This window comes from Prunus avium, chromosome 2 (assembly GCF_965620075.1).
Source record: "Prunus avium chromosome 2, drPruAviu1.hap1.1, whole genome shotgun sequence".
Classification (NCBI taxonomy): Eukaryota; Viridiplantae; Streptophyta; class Magnoliopsida; order Rosales; family Rosaceae; genus Prunus; species Prunus avium.
Window position 1 is genome coordinate 21,349,961 of NC_142285.1, and position 12,719 is coordinate 21,362,679.

At 37.5% G+C, this 12,719-nt stretch overlaps 1 protein-coding gene across 8 annotated transcripts; it reads right to left on the minus strand.

Annotated features, from left to right (window-relative positions):
- Positions 1–701: 701 nt before the first annotated feature.
- Positions 702–11,196, minus strand: LOC110744771 (inactive poly [ADP-ribose] polymerase RCD1). Of its 8 annotated transcripts, none has more exons than XM_021944783.2 (9): positions 11,048–11,196; positions 10,809–10,955; positions 10,653–10,698; positions 4,789–6,048; positions 3,944–4,185; positions 3,459–3,562; positions 2,276–2,503; positions 2,069–2,164; positions 702–1,158 (listed from the first exon to the last, which is right to left on the minus strand). In XM_021944783.2, exons 4-9 carry the CDS (start codon positions 5,919–5,921, stop codon positions 1,135–1,137), a joined length of 1,827 nt encoding a protein of 608 aa, XP_021800475.1. In that variant the 5' UTR covers positions 5,922–6,048; positions 10,653–10,698; positions 10,809–10,955; positions 11,048–11,196; the 3' UTR covers positions 702–1,134. The 8 variants fall into 8 exon arrangements, with proteins under 8 accessions (XP_021800475.1, XP_021800476.1, XP_021800477.1 ...); XM_021944784.2 differs by having other exon boundaries at positions 10,809–10,859; positions 11,048–11,193; XM_021944785.2 differs by having other exon boundaries at positions 10,801–10,859; positions 11,048–11,193.
- Between the last annotated feature and the right edge of the window lie 1,523 nt (positions 11,197–12,719).

The following is a 12,719-nucleotide window of genomic DNA, read 5'->3' on the forward strand; positions in this document are numbered from 1 at the left end:
TGCTATCTACTGCTATTTCTACCATATAGCTATCTACTCTAATACAGCTAAGTCCCACGTACATTAGTGGAGCCCAGATGGTCCGCAACGTGGTCAATAAATGTATTACAGATAATAAATTTTTTTTCAGTAATTAAAGGTGCACGCTACCTTGATAGCCCAGGTGAGCAAGTCGCCAATTCATATCAACCCTCCATTCAGTTTTTACTGAAGATTAATCATATCTGAAGATTTCAAAATGCATGCTCAGACGTCACAAATATGCACATCAATAACCAGACAGGATCAAATAGATGAACCTAAATCTTAGAATATCCCCTGAAACCTAATACATTATCAGTTTTTCCTTTTTCACAACTAAGGTTACTTAAACGCCCACAGGTTCAAAGGAAAACACCATCATGCCATGATATTCCTTTGTTGTCAAAAGTCAAATTTCATTTCTAAAAGCAGGTCCCGATTTAAACTCCAATCGGACCCTGAGATTTATGACTCAGGTGAAACCCTATCCCAGTCCACATCGACTTCACAAAAAACAGTCCAAAGTGAAAAGCCGGACAGGGTGCTTGGGAAAGCATGTTCGAGGAAGATAACTGAAAAGCCAGAAAGGGTCATTGTGCAAAGTGAATTCCCCAAAACACTAAAAATCAGGTTTTTCAAGTGAATGAACAAAAACATTAAGCCAAATATACCATCCAAGGTCACCTTGAAAAGACAACTCATCTACATTCCAATAACTGACAGAAGTTTTTCTTATGTCTCAAACAACCAGGTCGGCGCTCTGATAAGAGGCCTACTAGACAATTCAAAATATACACAAGAATGGTAAATAGCAATAATACACATTAAAAACATCAATCCAGTCTTCGCAAAAGTAACTATAGTGAGCATGTTTCAGCTAAAACCCTAGATAAACTTCACCCAAAAAATACTAACGAGTTCCTAAAATACAAACCTTATCCAGGTCCCTGATAACATTTACTTCATGTCGACGCATTACTACCATGCGAGCTTCAAACAATCTTTATTTTCAGATATATGAAACTTCATGGGAAGGCATTATACCAGATTCAGAGACAGGCGCATGCTACCATCAACTAGAGAAAGCGTGGACCTGTCTTTGGCACTTCCAGTTCACTCTTGGCTTTTATAGGGTATCTGCAAGCGGCAACGTAAGTTATGAATAAATCTAATACCATACAGGATCTGATCATTCTAAAAGTTGCATTTGACTAGATCAGCAAATCCAAACGGATTAACTTGGAACCAATCAATCCTTCAGTTTGGTGAACCGACTCAACTGTAACAAAAGAATGGAAGTGATGAACCACCCAGGAGATATTTATTTATGGCGAAGGACGAAAAGATCACATTAGACAGAGCATGAAAAGAGAGAAGATAATTGTTCAAATAGGGTTGGCAGCCAAAATAAAAAGAGACATTATTGAAATTGGATATTCAGGTGTTAAGTTGGAAAATCCAGATCATAGGTTGACATTGCACGTCAAATTACGTAGAAACCTTCAAAAGCAACTGAAAGCAGAACCCCTACAGCACTCCCTGCATTTTTCTTCTTCAATAAATTTATTCCACTAAGCACCCCGTTATCTCAAACTGTAAATTCAATTATCACAAGGATTGAAAGAAAATAAAGAAAGAAGAAAACTGAAAACAAAATGAAACCTATAAATATGGCAGAATTTAAGAACCATCTTATAAACCTCACGCACCATGCAAGGGCATCTTTCTTTGAGATTTACATGTCACAGAGTTACAGCTTCAGTTTTATAGTTTTATAAGTCTCTTAAGTTTCTTTTTATTTGACTCAAACATGGTTTGTATGATCACAATCAAAAGTCTGTCTGCTCAATTAGTCAACCACCACGAAATCATTTCCAGGGGTAACCAGAAAACTACAGACCAATCCTCCTTCCCATGTACAATAAAGAAAGAACTTGATGTGCACGAGGTTTAGACATGAGATTGATTCACTCTTAATGTGCATGTTAGTGTCAATGTGAGACCAGATTACATTGACAATGTTTAAACTGCAGAAGTAGAATTGTACCTTGCATTGAAGCTCCGTTATCGTAGACCTCAACAAAGTATCTCCCACAATCAACCTCAATTTTTTCACAAATTCATCACGGGTGATCTTTTTTGCCTGAAAAGATATCATCACAATCAAGCACATAAATGTGTCAAGAAAGATTTCAAAGAAAGAAAGTTAAAAAAATAAAAAGAGCGAGACGGAAAATAACAATATCAATCATACCCTGAATAAGTCATAATGAATATTAATTTGTTCCATATCTTTGGGAGGAACTTCATTTTCAATAGCAGCAAATAACATAGGGAAAGGCATCCAAGGGGATTTAGGGGTTCTTTCAGAAGTAGAACCAGTAGCAGTGGTTTCCCCCTGATATCTCCCAGACTTTGAAACCATTTGACCATTGCTTCCATGAGACTTCCCAGAATCCGAAATTGGCTGATTTTCACTCCCCTATGAGAATACATATGCTAATTGTTGAGTACCGTGGTTTATTAGAACTTCACAGTTAATAAAGGAAAGAAAAAAAGAGAAACAAAACTTTCTATGACAATATAAATTATTGTCAAAGTGAAAATGTAACTGTTACACGTAAAAAAAGTAGTTCAGTCACAAATAGGGTTGGCAGCCAAAATATAAGGCACTTGCAGTGTATAAATAATTCTTCGTACATCCAGAAGCACCCCACACACTTCTCTAGATGTTCAATACAAGTAAATACAAATATAAGACTTCATATAATCCATCACACTAATGCAAGTTCACCAGTGTTTGAATGACAATAATGGTCACTGAACATAGCAACAATTACATCTGCAACAACATGACATTCTATAATGAAAAGATTTGATGTCTGATGGCCCATAATGCTCAAACCTTCATTGTTAATCATATGTACCAATATGTGCACTGAATCTAAGCCGAGTGCATTTCATAACCGAATTTAATTCCCACATGTACCACATATTGCATAGTCAATATTGATCTTCAGGGTAGATGGCTATGTAAAAGCAAATGAATTACCTTCACTGCAACCAAAATAATGCATGCCAAAAATGCAAGCCATACTATTTACTATAGTGAAATTTTAATTTCAATGCAAAACCGGAAAAGCCTACCAAACTCCTCATAACTTCAGTTCAATTTATATAACAGCTAGAAAATGAGGCCTAAGCATCCCCACAGATTGGAACCTAGATCCCAAACATAAAAATCAAACTTCCAGGTGGCCGCCACATGGATTGGATGAACGTGAGTTACACTTCTAGAATTATACTATGTGAAATACTAAATGTAAGATTATAAAACAATAATGAGCATTTCAGCATATAATTGATTGAATAAAATACAAGGATCACAATGTCACACCCAAGAAGAAACAGAAAATATTCAAATTTTTAGCACGTACTGTGTCAACTGCTGATGATTCCAATTGCATCAAGCCCTGAGGTCCATGGCAAGATGTCGCAACCCCGGAAACACCAAGCTTATTCTCAGTCCCAACCAAATGCCCTGTAAAAACATCAATTACCAGTTCTAAAGTAATAAAAAAAAAGTTTCATAAAATGAAACCATGGTATTCATACAGCATTTGTAGAAGATACAGCCAGCTGTCTCATTGATTCAGTAGTTGGAAGGTGATTCATGATTCATCTCTGGGATTTAGTCACAAATCCCAACCATGAGTTGATGTCTATGAACAATGGATGAAGCCCTGTTTGCTTAACTAACTCCTAAACATTTTCCGTCCACATTGAAATAGAAATTGGGATGATATGAACTAGTTTGTTTCTGAGTCGTACAATTAGTAGCATATACAAGGACACACAGGTTCTTATTAAAGATTAGCAAAAAAAAAAAAAATACAGGAAGCTCTGAGGAGTAGAGTATCACCTTCACTCTTCGATGAGACCTTGAAACTTACAACAAATTCTGGGTATATGTGTGTATTCATGTTCATATTCCAGACAATGTAATGTTTTGGATCCTGAAGATCATCCACTCCACTATCAAAGTCCTTGCTACCGGGATGGAATTGTTTACTTCCAGGGTGAAGTAACTCCATATTTCCCACTATGACACGACAGAATAACATGTGTCGTGCCCCGTTTTCGTCAACATCACAATAACTTGCACTGTTAACAAATGAAAAGTTCATTCCTTCTCGGATAAGCATGCTAATAAGAGTAACCAAATGTAAAACCAACCATAAGGACAATAAATCAAACTATCAGAAAAGAAATTTTCTTAGCAACCAATATCAATAACTTCTCATAAAGCCAGCAGTGCCATATAATCATAACAATTCAATTCAAAAACCAGCAATGCCCTTAAGTCAATTAATACATTTATCATAGAGGAACATCCCACAAGGTGTAGCTAGATCTACCAATGCATTAGATGATGAACAGTGTGAATACCATCTCCATTACTTCACACTAATCATGTCCAGCCCTTACTACCATCCATTACAGTGCAGAAAATGTCACCAACAGTTATTTACCAAATTGCACAAAAGAAGCCAGCTAAGCCAGGCACCTCAAGGCACATTAAAAATCATCCGTTGTTATTCCCTTTGCCATCTCATTTGACAAAGCATTTTTATATATGACAGAAAGTAGCTAACCCCACCCCAGGAAGACTAACTCCTTTCAGATATCTCATCATTCATATCGAGGTTATAAACATAATTCACACGTGAAACAAAAATTGTAAAGGACGGAAAAAACCCCACTAACCAGGTGTTAGAGAAGCTAGCTGCTGTGAGATGAACACCAGTGCCATATATGGACTTGTTTGTCGCTAGTCCACAATGACCAAGCCCATACATCATTATAGTCGAAAGCTCTCCCTTTGAAGAAGAAAGCCAAGCATATCGTACATTTGCATCACCACGAAATGCTTTAGTAATTTCTACCTGCTTCTGAAAAAGTTCCAAACGAGCTTGCATCAGATTACTTGAGCATTGGTATATATCAAGTACTTCTACACCATCAAAGGTGCTCACTCCTTTCAGAAATATATTTTGCACCATATCACAATCCAACTTTCCATTTTCAGTGTCAGTTGCTCTAGTTAAATTCTTCTTCATCTCTTCATTGCCCTCAACATCTTCATCAACTTTTAGACCATGTTTCCTGTTGCAACTATTTTCAACTTCCATACCAGCACAATTATTGGCAGGTATGTGATCAATCTGAATTTTCTTTACAAAACCATTTGACTCCCCACTACATTCATTCAACCCAGATTGACCCACTCCATTTATTTCAATTTCCAGGTGCAGTCTAATCTCATGCGACCCACAATGATCTTCAACCCAGGGTTCCAGATCTTTCACACCTTCAGGTAGGCAGTTCCAACTTGGCTCATCATCCTCCTCAGCATAAATTTCAGGAAAGAAACAACTACCAGTTTCATCAATCCAAGCAATAGGTTGCTGTAGGCCAGTCTTCAAGTCCAAACGGAACATATGCAAAAAATCTAGCAAATAATGTTCACCTTGTGATTTGATGTTCATAGCTGCCTTCTTCACCTGTAGATCTTTCCTAACCAAGTCAACAAGATCCCGAGGAAAATCAGTCCATTCACCATTCTGATAAAACATCAGACGCTGTGGCACACTGCTCCTTGCAAAATTTGAATAAGATGCAAGCAAGGATCGTCTAAAACGAGGTCCACAGCTCATGAGCTTGCTTTTGCTTCCATGCAATTTCCTTCGCTTGCCAAGCTTATTCAAGTTCGGCCTCTGTGGTAACGCTCTGTGGGTAGCTCCAGGACAATTTGCAGCATACCGAGTTGCCCGCTTTCTCTTTAAGTCGAGCAGAACTCTACGACCACTATCCAATGCCTTTGCGATCTTTGGGTCCATTTCTGTCTACTAGACCAATAACTATCAGCAAGTCTGAATCCAAAAGCTCGAAAACAAAATTAAGACAGAACTCTAGCTCCAACCATTGTTAGAAGCCAACCCATCAAAGATAATTTTCAAATCCTTCCTGGGTGAGAGAAAACATTAAGAATATATGATTACACACATTTAATCAAGTTTACAAATAAACTCTGACATAATAGATAAACAAAGTTAAATGACCACCAGCCATAACATGCATCATTATGACACCAAATCATTTAAAACCATATACAACTGATATATAACTTGAGTATGTCAATAGTTCGCTGCATAATTGAGTAGATTAGCATTCTTGTAATTAAAGAACTTCTACAAAATGAGGAACAAGACTGAAAAAGTAGTCATGGTACAGTAACTGTAAAATCAGCATCGCATGTTGGGTGTTCAATGGTGATGAGAAGGAAGAAGCATTTAGAAGCTTATTAGTCTCATCCTTAAAGGAGATACAACCTAGGAAAGACAATCAATTCATTGACATTCCTCATGCCTCATAATTTGTAAAAAACAAAATTAAAAAATTCATAGCAATTTCTAAAGATTACAAAGAGAAGAAAACCAACCTTGTACCTAACAGCAGATTGACTTATAGAGATGACTTTAACACAAAGTTATTAAAAAAATTTAAAAAGAACCAGTGAGAGAAATTCAGAAGGAAAAAAAACCCATGTCAAAAGCTCCGCCAATCCGCTGTTCATTAATAGAGGAAGCTCTCATTATCATCTCGTGCCAGATGTAACAAAGGATTCATCCTTTTTCCTTCACACAGGAGCGCCTAGTGCTCCTCAAAGAGAATTTTCCTTTCAGGGTCAAGCACATAAGAAAGGGCTGGCCCATCAAAAGCCCGGTTGTTTCGCAAACAAAGTTCAGAATCAATAAGGGTTCGTAGAACAAAGGGGAACACAACTGGGGCACAGCCCCACTTTTTTGTTCGTAACGAGTGATAAAATGGTGTTCTTCACGAAGTTCAAGACAAAGGAATACAAAAGGGCCCAATATAAAGTCTTGGGTAAATCAAACTTGATAAAAACTACAAAGACTGAAACTGGTTTAAAAAAACCTATAAACAAATTCCAGTCAGCAGACAACAAAGAGCGAACATGCAAAACCAAAAAAACATATATGTATATTGGAGCAGACAGCAAGGCTCCAAAAACCAACACAAGGCCTAAGAACAAAAATTTTGTTGTGCTTCGCATGCTAGTAGTCATTCTCCCGAAAAGTGGATTTGATTTGAACCCAATTCAATCAAGTCTAAATACATTGCACACATATCTTGAAAGGTAGCGTTGATGTGATTTAACTTCGAAGTTTTCATTAAGACGACAAGTTGTCCACTGGTCTAGCTAGTGGAATGCTAGCTGAACATCAAAGTGACATCATAAGAAGTCTTTACAAACCGGAGAAAGACATTACAACCATCATCGCTGGGTGGCCCAAGCCCAAAATTTTAAATACTGCGGATACAACAAAAATTTCTGTTGAAATTTCGGTAAAATGATTTCCAGACTTTCTCTGATATTCGGGAGAAAATTTAGTGCTTTAGACTCTCAGTATAATTTTGGTGTTCTGGTGAAAATTCGGTCATGTCATACCCACCAGTGGGTACTCGGGGTTCAAAGAAGAAGTTTAGCTTTCTACATCTGATATGTTAGAAGAAGAGCGAATGAAGAAATAGAAGGAATCAGAAGGATAACAAGACAATAGACTGTTCAGTACCTGATTTTTTTGGCACGCTTCAACAAAGAGAAAGAACTAAAATCCACATGCTAGATAAATAGTACCCCACTTTAGAAAGGGTTGCTAAATTGGGTTTGGGTAATAGTACCCCTGTCGGGTTTTGTTACAATTGCAAACTTAGGCTGTGCTAAAAAAAATAGCTCATATCTTAAATATCCCATGTTAAGCTCATCCAAAAAATAACAATCAGTAATACTAATACTGCAAATTAAATGATAAAGCCCATATTATTTTTAAATATTCTAAGAAGATGCAGTCCATCTTAACTAATAAAACTAATTTGTTAATTCAACAACTGATATGAAAGTTATAATAAATTCTACACAGATATGTTCCTAAATAAAAACAGGGAAACTAATAAACAGGAAGAAAACTATTGACAAAAATCTGCTCCAAAGACTCAATCCAACCATAAAGATAAGATTAAATTATGTGATTTCTTCTTCCATCTCTTTCATCAATAAACCTAAAAGGGTTTGACAATGATGTCCTCAAGGGCGTTCCTGAGGCGTTTGTGAGGCAAGCATCGAGGCAATAAAGTTTTGCATCATCCAATTACCAACAATAAAATAGAGCATTCTCAAAGGCATTTGTGAGGCGAGCATCGAGGCAGGGCAAGCCGTCGACAAATCGTCTTAGGCATGCTGTCTTTTAGATAAAGTCACAAAAAGCATAAGGCTGCGTCAGGCACAAGTTATTTTTCAGAGGCAGCATAAGGAACATGCTGTTTTCAGAGGCGGTGACGAGTATACTGTGAAAACGTTTTGAGAGTTTCGAGAGGAAGGAGATTTAAAGAGATGTGGCAAAGATTGTTGTTTTCGCATTAAGTCTTCTCCTTCAATGAAACGGTGTGTTTCATATTTCCTGTGGTTGTTAGTGTACATGTCACAGCCCATGGTTTTACTTTTTTAGACATGATATGCAGGCCTATGGCACTTTCCTTCAAACCAAGTGAAAACAGTAAGATTTTGGGAAGATGTGTGGCTGGGAGATTCGACTTTGGGGGAGAGATTTCCACGCCTTTTTCGAGTCTCTCGTAAACAAAATGCCAAAATCGCAGACATCTGTATAGACAGGAATGCCCTTCCACTAAGCCGGGACTTTGGGTTCCATAGGAACCTAAGGGACAAGGAAATAGAAGAACTATCTGGGCTGCTCTTCAGATTGGAACAGGTTGTGTTGGTTCAAAGTAGGTGCGACACCAGAATTTGGAATTTGGAGTCCTCAGGAGTATTCTCCTGTAAATCCCTTTCTAGGCACCTGATGGTAAACCCCCACCCAAATCTCTGCTTTCCTCCATCTGTAATTTGGAAATCTAAAGCTCCCCCTAAGGTAAAAGTATTAGTTTGGCTAATCGCTCACGGCAGAATTAATACATGCGACTTGGTCCAAAGGAAAAGACCCGGCTGGTACTTTTCTCCTAATTGGTGTGTTCTGTGCAAAAAAGACAGTGAAACTGTGGATCATCTATTTTTGCTATGTCCTATTGCCTCATCCCTGTGGGCTAAGCTATCCCAGGAGACAGGGATAACATGGGGAAACTTTGCAACTTGTAGTGAGGTGTTTGAAGCTAGATTTAGATTCTTTGGTGGGAAGAGAAAGGGTTCAGTGTTGGGAAATTGTGCCATGATGGCAATCTTTTGGGTAATTTGGGGGGAATGGAATAGGAGAACTTTTGAGAATGCGGTGGGGGACGAGGTAGAGCTGCTATGGGATCGTATCCGAGTCTGGGCATCTCTTTGGGCTTCTGCTTCAGCAGAGTTTAAGGAAATTAGCTATCAGCTTATCCAACTAGATTGGAAAGCAGTAGTTTTGTAGTGCAGAGATTTTTCTTTCTGTTTGTGAGGTGGCCCCCTTGGACATCTCGTGCACTATTGTGTTTTAGTCCCTTTTGAAATATACTGTTTCTTTTCAACAAAAAAAAAAGTGAAATGTGGCCCAACAAGTATTTTTTACTCCTGAGAGACATAAAAACCTAATAGTAAATTAAATAAGAGTTGTAATACACTAATACTGCGCAAAATAAGAGCTAATACTTAAAGATTAATAATAAATGTCAAAAGAAAATAATCACCAAATGTATAATATACACTTACATAGCTTGTATATTATTCTTTAAATTATAATCATAGATGTCTTGATAAGCTTACGAACCAAAGGCTTACGCGTAGCGAAACCATAAACATTTCACTTTTTAAAACGTTGATAAAATGTGATATGGCAACTATGTAGTTTGTATTTTGAATAGAAGTTCATGTGGCAGTGCTAAGGTAAACCCTTTGTCCATGTGCGAGATGAGGATCAAAGTGTTGAATCCCCTCTCCCTCCACAAAAATAATCGATAATTCATCAATGATTACCATCTCAGAGCATGCCATCCTACATGTCTCTACTAAAACCCAAAGCCTCCAAATGATTACTACCAAAGGACTCTTTTTACTGAAATGTAGGGATCTTTTGTTATTCCTCCAATACTTCTTACATTGATTGTTAAGATGGTGTCATGCCTGTGGAGAGTACATGCAAAGTTGCCTTACGATAAGTACATGTGACCCTAAGGGTTTTAGAGGAGCTGGAACCAATGCGGTTTCAGCTGGAGAAGGATCGAGATCAACAAACGTTGTCGTTGTGATTGTTCTTCTTCCATTCTAGAAGAGTCTCAAACAATCTAATTTTAAAAGCTATCCACAAATTTTGAACATGCCACAAACAAAGATACAACATCAAACAAATCAAAGCAGATTCAGCATAGATTCAACATAAACATCAGCCCACAGCCCACAATCAAGCATCAAATTCAATTAATTAAAAGGAGTAATAATCAGCGTACAATCAAAATTCAAAGTTCAAAGTTCAAACAGCTCAAACAGATAAACAGACTCTAATCACGAAACCAATCACACAGGAGACCAAATTTCAACAACAGATCAAGCAAAAGAAGGCAACAGTTACCTCAATCCTCAAAAGGACAGCTCCGTAACCCACGGTGCAATCAAGACTGAGGAAGGAAAAAAAATTGGTTGATATATGACTTCAATAAAAATTAAAAGGTATAATTTGTAAACCAAAAAATCAAATTAAAAATAAAAATCCGGTTTACCCTCTTACAATCAAAGATCGGCTTGCTAATCGCTTCAATTGCTTCCATTGCTTCACAGCCTTCAATAGTAATTTGTAAGACAGAAATAAGGTTAGGAGAAACCGATCGGGATCAAAATTAAGGATTTGGGGAAGATGAGGAGCAAAGCAGCGCAACTGAAAGAGAAAAGGAGATAGAGGAGGTAGGGCAAAACCGTAAATTATTTACACAGTTGAAAGCTGAAGCGAAGGGATGAAGAAAGACCGACTCTGAGTGATTCTGAAGGAGAAGACGAAGAGGAAACGGCGTCGTCGTGATGGAGGAACGGCCGCAGTGCGACGGTGCTAGGGTTTCTGATGGGCGAAGGGTAAAGACAGAGCAGGCGCTATCTTGACATGTAAATTGCGGATGGGAGGGGTTGCGTGGAGGGGATGAAGACCTAGAAGGTTCTGATCGGGTGTTGTCGGCGTACAATAAGAGTCACCAAGACTATGACACGTGCCAATAGAAAATGAAAGTAATTCATTAATTATATAATATAATAATATGCCTAAAAATCCCCTTCCAGGGGTCAAAAGCCTTGGCCGCTAATTTCCCAAAAATCTAAACATAGAGGGAAGCGTGGAAAAAATTGAATTCTTTTACAAATTAAATATTTTAATTGAATGAAAATGGTGTGTGATTTGATGGGTTGTGCATGTTCATGAATGATAGGTTGTATCTGTTCCTTCTGTCTTCAAGAATAGACACACTTTTTTCTAAACTGTCACTTATGTTGTAGCAAAATTCCTCTTACATGAATTAAATGAAGAACTTCACCATACTTTAATTATTCCTCGAAAATTACCTGCAAAATAAGAACAATCAATTGGATAAACACCATAATGTTAGCCAAAGGCTCTCCGATGCTTAGGTCGCAAAAATTATCTCAAGGATGTGTGTTTATTCATGAACGTTGCAAGAGAATTTTCTCATAAAAAGAGAGAATAATAATTGATTCTGAGATCATGATTTGATTATTGATTACTTTTTTTGTGCATTATTCTTGGCTATAAATATGGGAAGAATCATGAAGCCATTCTTTGAATTATCAAAAGAGAATAATTCCTTTATGCAAGGAATTATCCATTTACCCAAGCATCCAAGCTTTCCTTAATTTATGGAGATAAGCTATATTTTAGGCTCCATTAATTAGCTAATTAAATGAAGATTTAATTAACATAATTAATGTGACCAAGGGCAATCTTGACCTTGATATTAATATCCACGTGGCACCACCGGAGTGGTCATGAAATTATTTGCTCCCAAATGCCCTTCAGCTTATGCATGTCATGTGTGGTGCATGTAAGACATGAAAAAATTGAACTTGTTGTACTCTTTGAATTCCAATTATTATTGGACTGCTCATAAAGAAAGGATCTTTGAAATCCAATTGTTGTTGGACTCCTCATAAAAATCTTTGAATTCTAATTATTGCTGGACTCCTCATAAAGAAAGGATGTGGTTTATCTCCTTGTTTCCTTCTTGATCAAGAATACTCAAGGGATTAAAACCCTAATCACTCCCCTTGTGCCGCACCCCCTATTTATTTCTCCCTTATTTGACTTCTTGCAAGGACAAGAAACAAAGGGAGAGGCTATGCATGTTGAGGAGAGGGAGAGAAAGAGAGAGAAAACCAATCGCATTCCCCTAGTAAGCTGTGGTCTGATCGACCTCTTTTTTTCGTTCATTTTTTTTAAACCGAGACCCATCATCAATTTTTTTTACTCTTACCGTGAGTTACCAGCAGGTGAGCGGGGTCTTCTCCTCCATGTTGGTATTTTTTACTTGATTTCAAACTATGATCATCTTCTTCTTATTATAGTTGCTTTGACACCATGTCGTCTGATGAAGGAAGCCAATCATCTAACTCACAAGCTCCTTTATATCTGTTTGGTGGC

Bases quoted from the DNA above. Each gene is read 5' to 3' on its own strand.
- LOC110744771 (XM_021944783.2), bottom strand. From the start codon at position 5,921: ATGGACCCAAAGATCGCAAAGGCATTGGATAGTGGTCGTAGAGTTCTG. The intron at 3,563-3,943 runs GTGATACTCTAC...ATGTTTTTACAG, and splicing joins GGTCTCATCGAAGAGTGAAG to GGCATTTGGTTGGGACTGAG. The intron at 1,159-2,068 runs GTACAATTCTAC...TGCCGCTTGCAG, and splicing joins TAACGGAGCTTCAATGCAAG to ATACCCTATAAAAGCCAAGA.